Here is a 20,465-nt window from a genome sequence, read left to right on the forward strand (position 1 = left end):
AGACAGACGCTTCAGCATCAGAAAAACGGGACTTCTTTATGGGCTCGATCACACAGGACTGAGACTGGACCTGCTGAGATGGTACCGGTGGTTTGGAGAAAGCCAGGCTGAGTTTTGTGGCCTCCTGCGACACAACTTTCGCTGCCTGGTCTGAAAAAGTGAAAGATTTGACTTAAAACGGTTCAGATCAGCTCAACGTTCTGCAGACCAAACTGACTGGAAACGCATCAAACTACCAATAAAGTCAACATTTGGGTGTTGTTAGAAGCTTTAGACGTGCGGTTCTGGACCTCTGGCACCAGAACACAGGACAGAAACAGGACAGTGAGGCTAAACTGGACTCAACTCAGAGCGTCCCAGAAGGTGGACAGGTCGAAGCCCTCCTGGGCCTCACCGGCTTCTCCATCTGTGGACGCAGACAGTCTCAGTACAACTGTAGAACAGTCAGATTTAAGGTGAATACATTTGTAATTAGCCAGGAGAAAGGAGCGTTTCAGTGGTGACCGTTGATTTCTAATAGTTTAACTGAATTAAACCCAATTATTCGGACTAACTAACGTGAGACATATAACTATAATTCCCCGAATGCGTTTAGTAACAGATTTGCCCTTATTACCTGTTATTTCATTACTTTAATTTGAAACGATGGCCAGAATCGATCAGAAAAGTAAAATTATTACTTGGAATTTATAAAGGAAACAAAAAAAAGAGATTTTGGACTGTATATTAAATACATGCATCGTGTTATGGCTGAACCCTTTAAATCTCTGTACTGTCTGAGATATGTGATATATTAAAACGGTTTAAATGAAGGTTTGAGTGTTGTTTTATTGGCGACGGTCACGATTTTATCTTCACTTGAGCGACACATCAGGCCAGTAGCTCGTTGGGGAGCGTTAGCTAGCTGCCATTTCTAGATCCGTCTGAAGTGATCTTTACCTTTGACTCGGTCTCTGACCGACTGGATCGAGTTCTGCAGATTTCGTAAAGGTACACAAACACTTCCAACACAAACGTCTGAACTCATCTTCAAAGTTTGAAACTGAACGTGCTGCGTGTTGTGGAACCAACCGCAGCGCAGCCGCGGGGGACACTTTTAGAAGACGGACCCACAGCTACTTCCGGCCCGACCCCCTCATGCAGCCGCACCAGGAGCTTCATAGTTTTGGAATCTTGAAACCTTCATGTGCTGTCGGAGAAATGTGATGCTTTTGTGTTTCTGACCATTTTAAAGGTTGGAAAATAGATTAAAACGTAGATATGAACTCATAAATATAATGTCGGGATGTTTAACGAGGTGTTCAGAGTGAAGGAACCAACACAAACTGATTCTATTATTTTATAAGGGACTCTGGACCAGCAGGTTCTGGTTCTGGTCTCCCTCAGTCTGGCACATCTCCCTTTATGGCTCCATGTTTGTGATTGTTGTATCTTCATATGTGAACTGAATGAATCTGAAGTGTAATAACAGTGTAAAAACCTTCCACTCTCTCTTGACCTGACAAATAAGACATTTCATTTATGAATAGATTTTATTACATAAAGAAAAAACATATATTTTCATGAAAACAGCATTTGAATGAAAGGTGGCAGAGAGCAGAATATATCCTATATTTTCCATACTAAAATTTCCCTTTAGCTTCTCAATTGATAAATTACGACCAGAATTTTCCATATATGATTTTAAACCTTTATCATGGATCAGTTCCTTGATTTAGCCTTTCAAAATTATATATTACACCTGATTAAATGTATTTAACTGACTTCCATAAGTTTTTACCTTTCAACCTGCTCCATCACTTTGGTTCACAATCTTGGGATTTAAGGCTTCAGTTTCCTTCAAACTGTAATTAATTTGTCTTCTTAAACAAACTGAACAATAATTATTCAAATTAAGGAGATTAAAAAAATAACAGAATTTTCTGGATAGAAGGTGAAACATCTTCAAAAGAGAACAAAAACAGTCCAGTTGAAAGAGAAAACTACCTTGAATAGAAATAATAAAGTTCACCAGTGTCGACTTTTATGATTTAAAAAAAAACAGTAAAAATGTATTTTAAAAAGAAAAAAGTACAAACTCTAAGTAAATAAAGCAAAAACTAAAATAGATCATTTTCACATTAGCTGCATTTCCAGTAATTCTGAACACCGACAGCAGGGGGCAGTAAAACGGAGCCGATCATGAACGGACCCACGTTTCCCTCAAATTACGATTATTAACAAATCATTCAAGTTTTAACCATGAAAATAAAGTTGCATCAGACAAACAATAAGTAACAGTGCCATGAGTCCCAGCTGAAGCCGTTTAAAGTACAAATTAGCTGTTTATTCCTGCGTCAGATCATAAATAAAAGCTTCCTGTTTCCTGTCACATGACCAAAATCTCCCGTTTACACTCCTGTAAAACTCCATGAAGGTTTGAAGAAGTCAGACATGAGGTGAAGTTGGACTCATTTTCAAAAGGAGCTCTGGCCCAGGTGGGTGCAGCCCATCAGTGGCTGAGAGCTGGGAATATGAAATGGGAATGTTTTCAGGAATGATTACAGCAACATCAGCTCCAGCTGCTGCGGAGCGTTCAAATACATCTGTAACCAACAGAACCTGTGGTGGACAATCAGACCAGTCAATCAGACCCAGGTGCCTGGTTCTTCAGACAACCCAACTGCTCATCTGGAGCAGGTGTGCGGGCGTTGGCGGTGGACTGGTTAGAAGCTTCTGCGCGTTCACCTAAAGACAGGAGAGAATGATTCCAGCAGCTTCCAGCCTCAACCATCAAACATCACGTAGGTGCTCTGATCATTACAAGTATTTCACCATTAAACATTTACACTATTTCATTAATAATTACCTTTAATGGCCTTAAACTTGAAGTAAAGAAAGACGGCTGCGATGGCAACAAGCAGACCGACAATAACTCCAACTACGCCACCAATAGCTCCATCAAGCACGCCCGTGGACGACCCTGAAAGAGAGGGAGGAGTTAAAGAGGACGAGTCGTCTCCGTTTCTTTCTCTTTGTTTTCATCTTCTCTTCATTTCCTCTGAAAATGTGAATTTTAACCATTTCAGAGTTTAAAACCAGGCTGAGTTTCCTGATTAATTCCTGGTTTAATCAGTTGCTGCAGGTCTGATGGGCTGTTAAAGTGATGACGTCATCACCTGGAGGCCTCAGCTGATTGGCTGAAACTCACCTGATGGGAGGAGTTAAAGGCACCTTTAAAGCTCCTGTGAGCACCTGAGCTGCTGCATCAGGAGACCTTCATCACCATGGAGACACCAGGTCAGCGCCACCATAAACACCACTGTTGTTTCTTCATCATCATCATCATCAGTCATTAAAACAACCTGTCAGCAACAGCATCATGATGGCCTGTTGCCATAGCAACAGTCTATCAGCATCACTCACTGGACGACACTTTAATCTGTTTGACGTCTTTTCATCTTTTGTTTGTTGCTCAAAATTAAGTTTTAGTTTGAATGTGTTCATTAATCTTTAATAATCCCACAATTAAATATTATAATTCTGTTTTCTGAGGAGTTTCCCCACATAAAAGTAAATATTTTCTGTGTGTGTGTGTGTGTGTGTGTGTGTGTGTGTGTGTGTGTGTGTGTGTCTGTGTGTGGACCAGAATAAAATGACCGTGAGTGATTCAGGCTCATCAGAACTCAACGTTTCCGCCCTCTGACCCGTTAATATAAAACATTTCCCAACAACGACCACGATCATGAAGAAATTAACCGAGTTTAATCACTTTTACCAAAATCCCATCTGACCTGTCCTGTAATTAAATTAAATTAAATTCCCCCTCATGTTCTCTGCAGCGCCCCCTGCTGGCCACCACAGCAGAGACTCTGAACAATGTTGGATTCTGCTGAATTCTGACTTCATGGAACCAGAACGTGTGGAGGATCCTGGCAGAGCTGCACCGGTCAGGTGAGTCCAGTCACGTCTGACCGGTACCAGCAGAGCAGCTGCATCACCTGACTGGGGTTTGTGTAGAATAAGAATAAACTCACCAATGTTCACAAAAGTCCTGGCTTCATTTTGTCGACAGGCTTCTTTTGGTGTGACCACACAGCTGTAGTCGTCGCTCCTGCTCACGTTGGCTCTGACAGTGATGTAGAAGCGTCCGTCTCTCTCTTCAGACTCTGTCTCCAGAGCAGGAAGGACACGTCCAGAGCTGTCCTGCCACTGGACGGCAGGTCTGGGATGAGCTCCTTTAACCTCACACTGCAGCAGCGCCCGGTCTGGTCCTCCATCAACCATCCTGATATTTGGTTCTGAACAGGCACCTGTGAAGACCAACGTCAGATCAAATTGTGTCTCAGAGGAACAAGAACCATTAAACTCTGCTGAACTATTAAATATGACATTACAGCATAAACAAACTAGCAGCACATCAGCACTGACCCTGGATCAGTAATTAAACACTAATTGTGACGCACAACTTTGGAGACGAGTGATTCAATCGTGAAAGAGGTGAAACCGTTGTTCCGCCTGCTGAGGGATCGGCCCCTCACAGAGGAATCAGCCCCACGTCGCCTATTTTACGCTGCATTTCCACTTCACTGTTCAGGAATTAAAGGTGAGTGGAAAAGCACTTTGGGAGGTATTTCCCTGAGGATCCTGCCAGATATGATGGATACGAGCCGCTCTCAAGCAGCTGCACCTGCAGAGCTCAGAGCCAGAGGAAGAACGGAACCTTGACTCCACGTCCACTTCACTGGCTGGAGTGGACGTGGAGGAAGACTCCCCACGACTGGGCCAAGGAGCCACGGACAGACTGCTGCCTTCTGCCACATCCCATTGATGTGAAACAGGGTTTTCTGCAGTTGCTGCAATTAAGACCAAATATAGATCCAAGTTGAATATTGGACATGAACTGAGCGGCGATTTCCACAGCAACCAAAGCCCAGACCAGCCACTGATTTGACAGGTGGCTCTCGTAGCACCATTTCAGCTGCACTGTCCCTAAATTAAAATGTTACAATCTGAAGTTAAATTTACTTGTCTGAATGCTGGATGAAGACTAGAATTCAATTTCAGAAACAAATATGAATTTTAACTGAGATGCCAAATTCCGGTTCAAACTGTGTTTGTTATTCTGGATTCATTCCAGTGTTCCGGATCAAATCTGGTCTGAAAAGGTGAATTCAGTTTCAATTCCTCAGTGCTGTTCAACACGGTGGAGTCGGGAACGCAGTGAGGAAGAGGAGTCCCAGTTTGCTCTTCATCAGGACGGACGGAGGCGCTCTGCTATGATGGCAGCTCTGTGTAGAATTAGAGTTTTAAATTGAGCTGAAAGTTTGTCAGTATTGCTATTTTTCAGCATAAACAATAAAAACTGTAAAAGCGAAATGTGAAGTGATATGTACATATTTAAGAAAGAAAACATCTTTATGTATTATTTAATTTATTCAAAACAAAGGAGGTGCGATTGGTTTGGGGTGGGGGGCTCACAATGTTCTGATATCAGCAAAGGGGGGCTTGAGGAAACAAGTGTGGGAACCACTGGTTTAAAGTATTAAAATAATTACACAGGAGTAAAAACTGCAACCGACATGAAGATAATAATTTTGTTTTAATTGCTGTTATTATAAAGTGATGACGGAAGAGAAACAATTACAATTTTATCTGTTATAATCATGAATATTAATTATTAGTAGCTGTAGTGTAAATCCATAACTCACCAATGTAAACGAAGGTAGTTGAGTTAATCTGGTGACACAACTCCTCCTGTGTGACCACACAGCTGTAGTCGCCGCTCCTGCTCACGTTGGCTCTGACAGTGATGTAGAAGCGTCCGTCTCTCTCTTCAGACTCTGTCTCCTGAGCAGGAAGGACACGTCCAGAGCTGTCCTGCCACTGGACGGCAGGTCTGGGACGAGCTCCTTCTACCTCACATTCCCACAGCGCCCGGTCTGGTCCTCCATCAACGATCCGGATATTTGGTTTAGGACAGACACCTGTGAGCATCCACAGTCACAAATGGGTCATTAAAGAAAATCAAAATGGAAAGATGATCTTTGAGGGGAAATTAAGGGCTTTTAAGTGTTTAAATGTAGGAGAAAACTCCAAAGTAATAATATAAAATCCTATTAAACATTAATTCACACCTGAATAAAAGTAAAAACCTTAAACTCTTGCATTGATTAAAATAGAAAACATTAGAATGAATTTGCAATTAAAATGGTTGAAATGGTCAAAATATCACATTTAATTCCCCTTTTATCAAATTAACAAACGCATCAAACAATCTCATCTGTTTGTCTGTGTAAAAACAGGAAAACTTCATTTAATCCGACCTTTTTCCAGGATTCCTGCACTCACCTTCTCCCGGTGGTCGAACTTTTAAGATGCACTCTGAAAGGCAAAAACACAAAAGGACAGAATGTTAGAAATTGTGTCTGAAATTAGCAACTTTACACACAGGTGACATTTAGAAAAAAAGAGCATTAACATTGTCATTTAGACACATTTAAAGTCGTAACGAAACAACATTGTGACATCTGTTTCACAGATCAGACTGTTTCATAGAAGCGTTGTGTTGTGATTTAATTCTATATTTCAGCTTCTGCTCATCTCCACATGTTTGTAGCCTGATGTTTGTTCCAATCTCCAGTGTAAATATGTAAATGTTGCTTTGTGTGTGCAGACTGTTGCATTTGTCTTCTGCTCCCATCGGATTAGATGCAACTTCGGAACATTAAATCCTCTTTGACTCTATTTAATTTCCTTTTGTCGTATTTATATTATTGATTTGAACCTACCTGTCCGGAAGGGGCGTGGCTTAACTACGGTTTAACCACAGATGAATTATTGCTTCACTAAAGGATCCTAACCAGTCTCGGGCACTGATATAATGTCTGTTCTAGTCCATAAATGTGGCCCATCCTCAGCTCTTTCACGCTTTTACCACCAGCGTTCAGCCGCTGACGTCACGCTGGCGCCAGTGTCACCTGTGGAAACACCTTCCTGTGTGTTGGGTGGAGAAACTCACCCACCAGAAGGGAAATCTCAGATCGTAGGACTGGAGCAGAATGTGGAAATGTGCAGGTGTAAATCCCGCTGTCGCGCACTTCGGCCTTTTTGATCCTGATCGACGCGTTTCCCAAATCCAGAGCTTCTGGAAAATGAGCGACTCGTCCAGCGAACTGGGGGCTCTGGCCGGACCTGCCGCTCCCATAAGTGCTGCCCCGGCTGTAGAGGAAGACTTCCACGTCGTCGTCTTTCCTCCAGTCGAACACTTGGTCCCTGATGTTGCCGGAAGCGGAGCAGTTTAACACGACCTCGCTGTCTTCCTTCACCACCATCCTGATGCGCGTCGGCTCTGGAGGATCAAACAGCAACGTCACTCTCACACCTTCACACCTGAGCCGGAGCTGCTGCTGCTCCGGGGTCACTGAGACTATGACGGGCTCTGGGGGGCTGCAGGGCCCCCTGGCACCAGCCCAGGTCCCCGGAGACGGAGCCAGGTTGCTTCACAGGCGGAAGTTCGAGTCCCGCAAATGATCTGAAAGCTTCTGCAGGATGGAGACGCCGCCCACGCACACGCACGCCCACGCACGCACCCGTCTGCAGGAGCTATGACGCAGCATCTAAAGTCCTCACCAGCCTCGAGCTCGGGAACAGCTTTGATCCGAACGCTACAAACTCTAATCACTATATTGATCCGTGCGAGGCGGGAGATGCTGAGGCGCGTGAGCAGCCGCCTCCTGCACGCGGAACCTCCAACACCTCCCATCAGATATATAATCAATCATCAATAATCTATCAAAGCCGCCTCCAGCCGGTTTCTCACCTGCCGACGTCACAGCGAAGCAGAAGAGGAGGCACGAGACCCACAGCTCGTGCATGGTGTTGGAAGAGTGAGGTCACCGCCACCGACGGCGGCGCTTTAAGGTGCCTCGTGCCTCCTCTCACACCTGATTGGTCCGGAGCATTTCCGCTCTCCGCCGCAATAGAAGCGAGTCCGAAGTCTCCGGTTCCCGATATTGAAAGCGAAAGTGATGAAATTCACCATCATCAAAGAAAATGAGGCTTCAATCAAACTGTAATCTGGGTTTTATTGTTGCAGATTCACCACTTCTTCAACCTCCTCCTCTCTGGTTGCGTCGTTTCTTCACAATTCTGTGATGGGACATTAAAACTCTGTCAGTTCCTCCTGAGCAGACAGAGGAACTCATCATGGGGAGGAACCTTCTCCTCACCTCCACAGTTCTTCAGGCTCCTGAACTTCCTCCACACCCTGATGACGTCACACATTTGGACCTGGTTCAGATCAGATTACAGTAAACAGAAAATTCCAGTAAAGATCATGTCAGCGTTTCTGTGCCGGTCCCACGTGTAATAAATCATCTATAACAGGACAGATCAGCGAAGCCAGGATTGAGCTGCTCACCTGTCCGAATTAGTAATGACTGGTCCCAGTTTAGCCTCAGGGGTCAGATAACAGGTGGATCCTCCTGCGGGGTCGAGTTAGGATGGAATCATCTGCAGGAACAGAAACAATCGGGCGGGAGAAGAACCTGGTCCAGAACATTTGACCTGCGACACTCATCTCCACATTTATACATTTATATATCTACTTCTACTCATCTATAAATCTGCTCATCTATACATCTACAATTCAATTCAATTCAATTCAATCTTTATTTATATGGCACTTTTCATACACTAGGTAGCACAAAGTGCCTCACAGAGGATAAAAACAGCAAAGACAAACAAGAGAATCAAGAAAAAGGACACACACACTTAAACACACACACCCACACACACAAACAAGCTGAGACATGGCTGGGCACCGAGACCTGAGGTGAAGGAGACGCCACCTTTGGAGGCCCACCAGGCCGAGGGAGGTCACGGTCCGTGGCCACAGGTGGTACCGCCACAAAGACCAGCCCGACCCGGACAGACCGGAGGCTCCACACCAAGGCACAGAGCCCCCTAACCCCCCAGGCCAGAGCTGTCCATGGGACAGCACCCCCAGCGGTAGACCGGAAACATCTCCCAGCCTGGCAGGCCCCATGAGGAAACACCATGAGGAAACACTGGAGCTAAAAACTGAGAAACTAAGAACCGAGGGAGTAAAACAGTAAAAGTATCAAGTAAAATAAGGATAAGACATAAAAAAGCATGAGAACATAAAAGAAATTAAAAATAATCAGAAAATCAGTTAAAGGCCTGATTAAAAAGGTGTGTCTTGAGCCTCTTTTTAAAAACCTCAGCAGTCTCTGCGGCCCTGAGGTTCTCCGGCTGTTCCACAGTCGGGGACCAGAATAACTGGAGGCCGCTTCCCCGTGCGTTTTAGAGCTTACATGTAGGATGGTTAAAAGGCCGGTGCCGGAGGACCTCAGAGTCCGCGAGGGTTGATAGAATAGAAGCAGGTCGGATAAATAAGTCGGGCCGAGACCATTAAGACATTTAAAAACTAATAAAAGAACCTTAAAAGAGATCCTGAAACGCACGGGTAGCCAATGCAGCGATTCTAAAACTGGTGTGATGTGCTCCCGCCCTCTGGTCCTCGTCAGCACTCGTGCAGCTGAGTTTTGTAATAATTGTAGGTTAGAGATGCTCTTTTTGGGAAGACCAGAGAGCAGGGCATTACAATAATCTAGACCACAAGAGATAAAAGCGTGCATCAGCACCTCCGTGCTGGCCTGAGAGAGAAACGGGCGGACTCTGGCTATATTCTTCAGGTGGTAAAAACCCACCATTGTTATGTTTTTGATGTGTGGGATAAAACTAAGCTCAGAGTCAAAGATCACACCCAGATTTCTGACAGATTGAGATGGTTTAAAATCCTTTAACTTTGGTAAAAGTTTCTCTCTCTGACCTTCAGGACCAATAACTAAGACCTCTGTTTGGTCCTGGCTGAGCTGTAGGAAGTTTTCTGCCATCCATGACTGGATATCTAGAATACAGTTAAAAAGGGCATCGACTGGCCCTGTGTCACCAGGAGCCACGGCGATGTACAGTTGCGTATCGTCAGCATAGCTGTGGAAGCTGATGCCGTGGCTCCTGATGACGTCCCCAAGAGGAAGCATGGAAAGATTAAAAAGGGTTGGACCTAAGATTGACCCTTGGGGAACCCCACACTTTGTCTCATGGATTCTCGAGGAGCATGTATCCATACTTACAAAGAAGCTTCGATCACTAAGGTAGGAGGTGAACCAGTTAAGAACAGTACCAGAGAGGCCGACCAGGTTCTTCAGTCTATTCAATAAAATATGGTGGTCGACTGTATCAAAGGCGGCGGTCAGATCCAGCAGAACCAACACCCTGAGCTTTTTGTCATCTAGGTTGCACCTGATGTCATTTAAAATCTTTAAAAGGGCTGTCTCTGTACTGTGGTTCATCCTAAAACCAGACTGATGCCTCTCTAAAATGTTGTTTGAGTTTAAAAAATCATTTACTTGGTTAAAAACAAGTTTTTCTAAAATTTTACTTAAAAATGGTAAGTTGGATACAGGCCGATAGTTGTTTAAAACGCTGGGGTCCAGATTGCTCTTCTTCAGAAGGGGCTTCACCACCGGAGGAGGTGGGGAAGACACCCGTCTGAAGAGAGCAATTCACCATATATAGAAGATGCTCCTCAAAGAATCCAGAAAATGTTTTAAAAGACGGTGTGGGAATTGGGTCTAAAAGGTCGGTTGTGGGCCTCACTGGGGAGAAAACTCGACCAAGTGTCCTCGCATCAACCAGGACAAAACTCTCCAGTGTCTCCTCAGGTGATGCAACGATCCAGGAGTGTTGGTGATTAACATTTGTTGGGATAAAAGACTGGATCTAATATCATCGATTTTACTCCTGTGGTCTGCAAAGTCCTCCCAGAGGGTGTCAGTCGTTGTTGTGGGACACCTGTTAAAATTACCATTGGTTAAAAGCTCAATTGTGTGGAATAGAAATTTGGGGTTGTTTTTATTGTTGAGATTAGTTTTTTGAAATGAGAAGTTCTTGCCTGCTTGATTGTGTTGTTGTAGGTTTTGAGGTGTTGATAAAACATTTCTTTGTGAATGGTCAGCTTGGATTTCCTCCACCTCCTCTCAGCACTCCTGCAGATTCTCTTCAGTTTTCTAATTTCTTCATTTCTCCACGGTGGTGCACGTTTTGTTCTTCCTGTTTTTGTGAAGAGTGGAGCCACAGAATCCAGCGTTGACTTTAATTTATTATTAAAAGTGTCGACAATAAAATCACACGATGCTGGTAAAATTTCTGCAGGAGTGCTCTGTAAGATCTGGATAAAATTTGCAGCCACTTCAGGAGTCAGGTAGCGTCTCCTCACCGTTCCCACAGGGGCCCCCTGCTGGTTAAAACTGGTGATGTTAAAAAACACACAAAAGTGGTCAGACACGGCCAGATCCACAACAGGGGACCCACCCACAGACAGGCCATAGGTCATGACCAGGTCCAGGGGACCCACCCACGGACAGGCCATAGGTCATGACCAGGTCCAGGGGACCCACCCACGGACAGGCCGTAGGTTATGACCAGGTCCAGGGGACCCACCTACGGACAGGCCATAGGTTATGACCAGGTCCAGGGGACCCACCTACGGACAGGCCATACGTTATGACCAGGTCCAGGGGACCCACCCACGGACAGGCCATAGGTTATGACCAGGTCCAGGGGACCCACCCACGGACAGGCCGTAGGTCATGACCAGGTCCAGGGGACCCGCCCACGGACAGGCCATAGGTTATGACCAGGTCCAGGGGACCCGCCCATGGACAGGCCGTAGGTTATGACCAGGTCCAGTATGACCAGGTCCAGGGGACCCACCTACAGACAGGCCGTAGGTTATGACCAGGTCCAGTATGACCAGGTCCAGGGGACCCGCCCACGGACAGGCCGTAGGTTATGACCAGGTCCAGGGGACCCACCTACAGACAGGCCGTAGGTTATGACCAGGTCCAGGGGACCCACCCACGGACAGGCCATCGGTTATGACCAGGTCCAGGGCGCCCTCTGCTGTGGGTCGGTTGTTTAAGATCCAAACTGTGAAGGAGGTTTAAACATTCTCTGGACACTGGGTCCACGGCGTTGTTGATGTGTAGATTAAAATCACCAGTTATTAAAATCCTGTTGTATTTAGCGTAAATTATTGATAAAAATTCTGAGAATTGGCTGATAAAAGAGGTGGAGTATTGGGGTGGTCTGTAAACTGTTATGCATAGAACAGGAGGGCTGCTAAAAACAAACGCATGATGCTCAAATGATGGAAACTTATTAAAAGAGACCTCACTTGATGACATTGCTTCCTTGTTATTGAAGCGGTTCCACCTCCTTTCCTGCCCCCCCCCCCCTCTGTGAGAACAGCAGGTGCATCAGAGCCATGTCTCAGTAAGGAGAATACCATCGAGGTTTCTGTCTAAAATTAAGTCATTGACTATAACAGATGTGTTTAAAAGAGAGCGCACGTTCAGCACGGCATCTTTATGTCCGTGCTGAACGTGCGCTCATCCTGTCTTTTCATGGGAACGATAAAAGCACTGTTGCGTCTGGAAACAGTCCTGGGATTCTGTCCGTATGAAATGATGGTGTCAATGGAGTGAATGAGCTGTGATGCTGATGGCAGACATGGGAGTAGTGATGGAGAGGCATGTATGGTGCAGCGTGGGGGGGGGGGCGTAGATGTGAGTGAGTGAGGGGCAGAGTGGTGGCGTGCATGTGCTTTAGTCAGGAGGTGGATGGAGTGCAGGACACTCCTACACATCTATACATCTACTCATCTATACATCTACACTCCTACACATCTATACATCTACTAATCTATACATCTACACTCCTACACATCTATATATCTACTAATCTATACATCTACACTCCTACACATCTATACATCTACTAATCTATACATCTACACTCCTACAAATCTATACATCTACTCATCTATACATCTACTCATCTATACATCTACTCATCTATACATCTAAACACATCGTGTTTCTGCACCTTTCACCTCTGTGGTGCAGCGGAGGCTCCGGCCAGCAGGGGGCGCTGTTGTCAGCGCGGACGTGGATTTAAAGCGTTTATCGGTTTATAGTTGGGATAAAGTCCGTCAGACACCAAAGATCAGCCTAATAAGGGCTCTAAAACATTCCGGGTCTTTATCAATCTCTCATCTCGTCCTGAAGCTGCTGTAAAAGTCTAAATATCAGTTTTATCTGTTTTGTTCTCGTCACGAACACGACGGGAGAACAAATGTGGTGAATTCTCCTCTGACAATGTTGATTTTCTTTCATTTTCCCTTTATAATAACCAGATTTATGGTGTAATCTGTGTTTTCCATTTTATCTCCTGTTTGTTTCCCTCAAACTTCCACAAATTTATTAATTTATAAAATATTACATTATTTTAAAATGTATTAGATGATCAATTATATTTTGAAATGGCAAAATTAATTACAGGAAGACAAAAGTTTAGAGTTCAATACAAGTTTAATTACATAAAATAGGAAAACAATTATGGTCTCTGGTCTTAGAATTGCCTCATTTATGGTTGTCATGGCAACGTGGGGAAGTCATCAAGAACGTGTTCTCATCAGTGTTGGCTGATATTTAAATATTGTGATTAACAAATGAAACAAGTGTTGAAAGAGGAGCAGATCAAGAGTCCAGGAGGAGGAAAATTCTGTCATCATGGGAGGGTGTGTGGGTGTGTGTCTGTGGGAGGGTGGGTGTGTGTGTGTACCTCCATTTCCTCGATGGCATCTTTCATATGATGTGATATATTAAAACGGTTTAAATGAAGGTTTGAGTGTTGTTTTATTGGCGACGGTCACGATTTTATCTTCACTTGAGCGACACATCAGGCCAGTAGCTCGTTGAGGAGCGTTAGCTAGCTGCCGTTTCTAGATCCGTCTGAAGTGATCTTTACCTTTGACTCGGTCTCTGACCGACTGGATCGAGTTCTGCAGATTTCGTAAAGGTACACAAACACTTCCAACACAAACGTCTGAAATCATCTTCAAAGTTTGAAACTGAACGTGCTGCGTGTTGTGGAACCAACCGCAGCGCAGCAGCGGGGGACACTTTTAGAAGACGGACCCACAGCTACTTCCGGCCCGACCCCCTCATGCAGCCGCACCAGGAGCTTCATAGTTTTGGAATCTTGAAACTTTAATGTGCTGTCGGACAAATGTGATGCTTTTGTGTTTCTGACCATTTTAAAGGTTGGAAAATAGATTAAAACGTAGATATGAACTCATAAATATAATGTCGGGATGTTGAACGAGGTGTTCAGAGTGAAGGAACCAACACAAACTGATTCTATTATTTTATAAGGGACTCTGGACCAGCAGGTTCTGGTTCTGGTTCTGGTCTCCCTCAGTCTGGCACATCTCCCTTTATGGCTCCATGTTTGTGATTGTTGTATCTTCATATGTGAACAGAATGAATCTGAAGTGTAATAACAGTGTAAAAACCTTCCACTCTCTCTTGACCTGACAAATAAGACATTTCATTTAATGAATAGATTTTATTACATAAAGAAAAAGCAGGTATATTTTCATGAAAACAGCATTTGAATGAAAGGTGGCAGAGAGCAGAATATATCCTATATTTTCCAAACTAAAATTTCCTTTTAGCTACTCAATTGATAAATTATGACCAGAATTTTCCATATATGATTTTAAACCTTTATCATGGATCAGTTCCTTGATTTAGCCTTTCAAAATTATTTATTACACCTGATTAAATGTATTTAACTGACTTCCATAAGTTTTTACCTTTCAACCTGCTCCATCACTTTGGTTCACAATCTTGGGATTTAAGGCTTCAGTTTCTTTCAAACTGTAATTAATTCGTCTTCTTAAACAAACTGAACAATAATTATTCAAATTAAGGAGATTAAAAAAATAACAGAATTTTCTGGATAGAAGGTGAAACATCTTCAAAAGAGAACAAAAACAGTCCAGTCGACACGGAAAACTACCTTGAATAGAAATAAAGTTAACCAGTGTAGACTTTTATAATAAAAAAAAAAAACCCAGTAAAAATGTATTTTAAAAAAGTACAGCCTCTGACAAAATGAAGCAAAAAGTATAATGGATCATTTTCACATAAGCTGCATTTCCAGTAATTCTGAACACCGACAGCAGGGGGCAGTAAAACGGAGCCGATCATGAACGGACCCACGTTTCCCTCAAATTACGATTATTAACAAATCATTCAACTTTTAACCATGAAAATAAAGTAGCAACAGACAAACAATAGGTAACAGTGCCATGAGTCCCAGCTGAAGCCGTTTAAAGTACAAATTAGCTGTTTATTCCTGCGTCAGATCCATAAATAAAAGCTTCCTGTTTCCTGTCACATGACCAAAATCTCCCGTTTACACTCCTGTAAAATTCCAGAATGTTTGAAGAAGTCAGACATGAGGTGAAGTTGGACTCATTTTCAAAAGGAGCTCTGGCCCAGGTGGGTGCAGCCCATCAGTGGCTGAGAGCTGGGAATATGAAATGGGAATGTTTTCAGGAATGATTACAGCAACATCAGCTCCGGCTGCTGCGGAGCGTTCAAATACATCTGTAACCAACAGAACCTGTGGTGGACAATCGGACCCGTCCATCAGACCCAGGTGCCTGGTTCTCCAGACAACCCGACCGCTCCTCTGGAGCAGGTGTGCAGGCGTCAGCGGTGAACTGGTCAGAAGCTTCTGCCCGTTCACCTAAAGACAGGAGAGATCACAGCACTTCATTAGAACCAGCACCTCCCCTGTTTGGTTCTGATGCTGCTGAAGAAACACAAAAGGCAAATTAACGACACCGTCGGCTTCTCTGTGGTGGCGAAGAGCAACAAAATGATTCAAGCAGCTTCCAGCCTCAACCATCAACCATCACGTAGGTGTAATTATTACCTTTGTGACGGCGACGCTTTAGGAGAAAGATGACAACTCCATAGACAATAACTCCAACTACACTAACAATAACTCTAACGAGCACGCCCGTGGACAACCCTGAAAGAGAGGGAGGAGTTAAAGAGGACGAGTCGTCTCCGTTTCTTTCTCTCCGTTTTCATCTTCTCTTCATTTCCTCTGAAAACGTGAATTTTAACCATTTCAGAGTTTAAAACCAGGCTGAGTTTCCTGATTAATTCCTGGTTTAATCAGTTGCTGCAGGTCTGATGGGCTGTTAAAGTGATGACGTCATCACCTGGAGGCCTCAGCTGATTGGCTGAAACTCACCTGACGGGAGGAGTTAAAGGCACCTTTAAAGCTCCTGTGAGCACCTGAGCTGCTGCATCAGGAGACCTTCATCACCATGGAGACACCAGGTCAGCGCCACCATAAACACCACTGTTGTTTCTTCATCATCATCATCATCATCATCAGTCATTAAAACAACCTGTCAGCAACAGCATCATGACGGCCTGTTGCCATAGCAACAGTCTATCAGCATCACTCACTGGACGACACTTTAATCTGTCTGATGTCTTTTCATCTTTTGCTTGTTGCTCAAAAGTAAGTTTTAGTTTGAATGTGTGTTGATTAATCTTTAATAATCCCACAATTAAATATTATAATTCTGTTTTCTGAGGAGTTTCCCCACATAAAAATAAATGTTTTCTGTGTGTGTGTGTGAGAGTGTGTGTGTGTGTGTGTGTGTGTGTGTGTGTGTGTGTGAGTGTGAGACTGTACAAACTCACCAGTGTCTGGAGGTAGACCTGTGGACCAGAATAAAATGACCGTTAGTGATTCAGGCTCATCAGAACTCAACGTTTCCGCCCTCTGACCCGTTAATATAAAACATTTCCCAACAACGACCACGATCATGAAGAAATTAACCGAGTTTAATCACTTTTACCAAAATCCCATCTGACCTGTCCTGTAATTAAATTAAATTAAATTCCCCCTCATGTTCTCTGCAGCGCCCCCTGCTGGCCACTGCAGCAGAGACTCTGAACAATGTTGGATTCTGCTGAATTCTCTGGATTTTGGTGAAAACTGGATCATTTGAGATGATGTCACACAAGCTTTGATGTCACTCATTAACAGGCCAATTTATAATCTGACTAATCTGTCGTTAATAAGCACAATCAGTGTTAAACATGAGGATCAGAGGAGGAACACAGCAGCCGTTGTCACGCTGGTGCTCGTCTGACCGCGTCATCGTTAGAAAGCTCTAATCTCCCTCCAGGCTCGTGGTGGGTGCTGATCCGAGGACCATCGGGTCCAGAGACACTTCTGAGAGACTTCATGGAACCAGAACGTGTGGAGGATCCTGGCAGAGCTGCACCGGTCAGGTGAGTCCAGTCACGTCTGACCGGTACCAGCAGAGCAGCTGCATCACCTGACTGGGACTCACAGGTGTGTCATCACGCTATGATGTCACATCCTGTCTGCTGCGCTGCAGCTTCCTGTGCAGTCTGATGGAATTTTACTGCCGTTTGTAAACAGTTTAAAGTATTAAAATAATTACAAATATTAATTATTAGTAGCTGTAGTGTAAATCCATAACTCACCAAGGTCAACGAAGGTAGTTGAGTTAATCTGGTGACAAAACTCCTCCTGTGTGACCACACAGCTGTAGTTGTCGCTCCTGCTCACGTTGGCTCTGACAGTGACGTAGAAGCGTCCGTCTCTCTCTTCAGACTCTGTCTCCTGAGCAGGAAGGACACGTCCAGAGCTGTCCTGCCACTGGACGGCAGGTCTGGGATGAGCTCCTTTAACCTCACACTGCAGCAGCGCCCGGTCTGGTCCTCCATCAACCATCCGGATCAGCGGTTCTGAAGAGGCACCTGTGAGCATCCACAGTCACAAATGGGTCATTAAAGAAAATCAAAATGGAAAGATGATCTTTGAGGGGAAATTAAGGGCTTTTAATTGTTTAAATGTAGGAGAAAACTCCAAATTTCAGGTTTTTTTAAAAACTGATTATTTAAAATCCTGTTCAACATTAATTCACACCTGAATAAAAGTAAAAACCTTAAACTCTTGCATTGATTAAAATAGAAAACATAAAAATGAATTTGCAATTAAAATGGTTGAAATGTTCAAAATATCACATTTAATTCCCCTTTTATCACATTAACAAACGCATCAAACAAACAATCTCATCTGTTTGTCTGTGTAAAAACAGGAAAACTTCATTTAATCCGACCTTTTTCCAGGATTCCTGCACTCACCTTCTCCCAGTGGTCGAACTTTTAAGATGCAGTCTGAAAGGCAAAAACACAAAGGACAGAATGTTAGAAATTGTGTCTGAAATTAGCAACTTTACACACAGGTGACATTTAGAAAAAAAGAGCATTAACATTGTCATTTAGACACATTTAAAGTCGTAACAAAACAACATTGTGACATCTGTTTCACAGATCAGACTGTTTTATAGAAGCGCTGTGTTGTGATTTAATTCTATATTTCAGCTTCTGCTCATCTCCACATGTTTGTAGCCTGATGTTTGTTCCAATCTCCAGTGTAAATATGTAAATGTTGCTTTGTGTGTGCAGACTGTTGCATTTGTCTTCTGCTCCCGTCGGATTAGATGCAACTTCGGAACATTAAATCCTCTTTGACTCTATTTAATTTCCTTTTGTCGTATTTATATTATCTATTTGAACCTACCTGTCCGGAAGGGGCGTGGCTTAACTACAGTTTAACCACAGATGAATTATTGCTTCACTAAAGGATCCTAACCAGTCTCGGGCACTGATATAATGTCTGTTCTAGTCCATAAATGTGGCCCATCCTCAGCTCTTTCACGCTTTTACCACCAGCGTTCAGCCGCTGACGTCACGCTGGCGCCAGTGTCACCTGTGGAAACACCTTCCTGTGTGTTGGGTGGAGAAACTCACCCACCCGAAGGGAAATCTCAGATCGTAGGACTGGAGAAGAACGTGGAAATCTGCAGGTGTAAATCCCGCTGTCGCGCACTTCGGCCTTTTTGATCCTGATCGACGCGTTTCCCAAATCCAGAGCTTCTGGAAAATGAGCGACTCGTCCAGCGAACTGGCCGCTCCCATAGGTGCTGCCCCAGCTGTAGAGGAAGACTTCCACGTCGTCGTCTTTCTTCCAGTTGAACACTTGGTCCCTGACGCTGCCGGAAGCGGAGCAGTTCAACACGACCTCGCTGTCTTCCTTCACCACCATCCTGATGCGCGTCGGCTCTGGAGGATCAAACAGCAACGTCACTCTCACACCTTCACACCTGAGCCGGAGCTGCTGCTGCTCCGGGGTCACTGAGACTATGACGGGCTCTGGGGGGGGGGATGGGGGGGCTGCTGCAGCATCTAAAGTCCTCACCAGCCTCGAGCTCGGGAACAGCTTTGATCCGAACGCTACAAACTCTAATCACTATATTGATCCGTGCGAGGCGGGAGATGCTGAGGCGCGTGAGCAGCCGCCTCCTGCACGCGGAACCTCCAACACCTCGCATCAGATATATAATCAATCATCAATAATCTATCAAAGCCGCCTCCACGGTGGGTTTCTCACCTGCCGACGTCACAGCGAAGCAGAAGAGGAGGCACGAGACCCACAGCTCGCGCATGGTGTTGGACGAGTGAGGTCACCGCCACCGACGGCGGCGCTTTAAGGGGCCTCGTGCCTCCTCTCACACCTGATTGGTCCGGAGCATTTCCGCTCTCCGCCGCAATAGAAGCGAGTCCGAAGTCTCCGGTTCCCGATATTCAAAGCGGAAGTGATGAAATTCACCATCATCAAAGAAAATGAGGCTTCAATCAAACTAATCTCGGTTTTATTGTTGCAGATTCACCACTTCTTCAACCTCCTCCTCTCTGGTTGCGTCGTTTCTTCACAATTCTGTGATGGGACATTAAAACTCTGTCAGTTCCTCCTGAGCAGACAGAGGAACTCATCATGGGGAGGAACCTTCTCCTCACCTCCACAGTTCTTCAGGCTCCTGAACTTCCTCCACACCCTGATGATGTCACACATTTGGACCTGGTTCAGATCAGATTACAGTAAACTGAAAATTCTAGTAAAGATCATGTCAGCGTTTCTGCGCCGGTCCCACGTGTAATAAAACATCTATAACAGGACAGATCAGCGAAGCCAGGATTGAGCTGCTCACCTGTCCGAATTAGTAATGACTGGTCCCAGTTTAGCCTCAGGGGTCAGATAACAGGTGGATCCTCCTGCGGGGTCCAGTTAGGATGGAATCATCTGCAGGAACAGAAACAATCGGGCTGGAGAAGAACCTGGTCCAGAACATTTGACCTGCGACACTCATCTACACATCTATACATTTATATATCTACTTCTACTCATCTATAAATCTACTCATCTATACATCTACAATTCAATTCAATTCAGTTCAATCTTTATTTATATGGCACTTTTCATACACTGGGTAGCACAAAGTGCCTCACAGAGGATCAAAACAACAAAGACAAACAAGAGAATCAAGAAAAAGGACACACACACATACACACACTTAAACACACACACCCACACACACAAACAAGCTGAGACATGGCTGGGCACCGAGACCTGAGGCGAAGGAG

The 20,465-nt window shown here is 44.5% G+C and overlaps 3 protein-coding genes across 6 annotated transcripts in view; all 3 read right to left on the reverse strand.

Moving 5' to 3' along the window:
- ccndbp1 (cyclin D-type binding-protein 1) overlaps positions 1–1,104 on the reverse strand; it is a 4,221-nt gene extending 3,117 nt beyond the window's left edge. Inside the window, exons 1-3 of one of the 2 annotated variants that reach the window (XM_029827502.1) lie at positions 940–1,102; positions 347–406; positions 71–150 (exon numbers count right to left, since the gene is read on the reverse strand). In XM_029827502.1, the coding sequence (XP_029683362.1) occupies positions 71–150; positions 347–406; positions 940–1,027 (228 nt within the window). In that variant the 5' untranslated portion in view covers positions 1,028–1,102. Of the gene's footprint in view, positions 1–70; positions 151–346; positions 407–939 lie in introns of both variants that reach the window. The other variant, XM_029827503.1, reaches the window with a different exon arrangement.
- A 1,200-nt stretch (positions 1,105–2,304) lies between these two features.
- LOC105419355 (hemicentin-2-like) lies at positions 2,305–8,241 on the reverse strand. Of its 3 annotated transcripts, XM_029827498.1 has the most exons (7): positions 7,802–7,955; positions 7,001–7,330; positions 6,331–6,363; positions 5,691–5,966; positions 4,017–4,292; positions 2,849–2,962; positions 2,305–2,727 (listed from the first exon to the last, which is right to left on the reverse strand). In XM_029827498.1, exons 1-7 carry the CDS (start codon positions 7,854–7,856, stop codon positions 2,624–2,626), a joined length of 1,188 nt encoding a protein of 395 aa, XP_029683358.1. In that variant the 5' UTR covers positions 7,857–7,955; the 3' UTR covers positions 2,305–2,623. The 3 variants fall into 3 exon arrangements, with proteins under 3 accessions (XP_029683358.1, XP_029683361.1, XP_029683360.1); XM_029827501.1 differs by lacking the exon at positions 5,691–5,966 and having other exon boundaries at positions 7,802–8,241; XM_029827500.1 differs by lacking the exon at positions 6,331–6,363.
- Positions 8,242–14,463: 6,222 nt separating this feature from the next.
- Positions 14,464–19,592, reverse strand: LOC105418484 (butyrophilin-like protein 1). Its single transcript, XM_029827504.1, has 7 exons — positions 19,435–19,592; positions 18,795–19,106; positions 18,126–18,158; positions 17,463–17,738; positions 16,647–16,664; positions 15,859–15,957; positions 14,464–15,669 (listed from the first exon to the last, which is right to left on the reverse strand). Exons 1-7 carry the CDS (start codon positions 19,487–19,489, stop codon positions 15,518–15,520), a joined length of 945 nt encoding a protein of 314 aa, XP_029683364.1. The 5' UTR covers positions 19,490–19,592; the 3' UTR covers positions 14,464–15,517.
- Positions 19,593–20,465: the final 873 nt, after the last annotated feature.

This window comes from Takifugu rubripes, chromosome 19 (assembly GCF_901000725.2).
Source record: "Takifugu rubripes chromosome 19, fTakRub1.2, whole genome shotgun sequence".
NCBI lineage: Eukaryota > Metazoa > Chordata > Actinopteri > Tetraodontiformes > Tetraodontidae > Takifugu > Takifugu rubripes.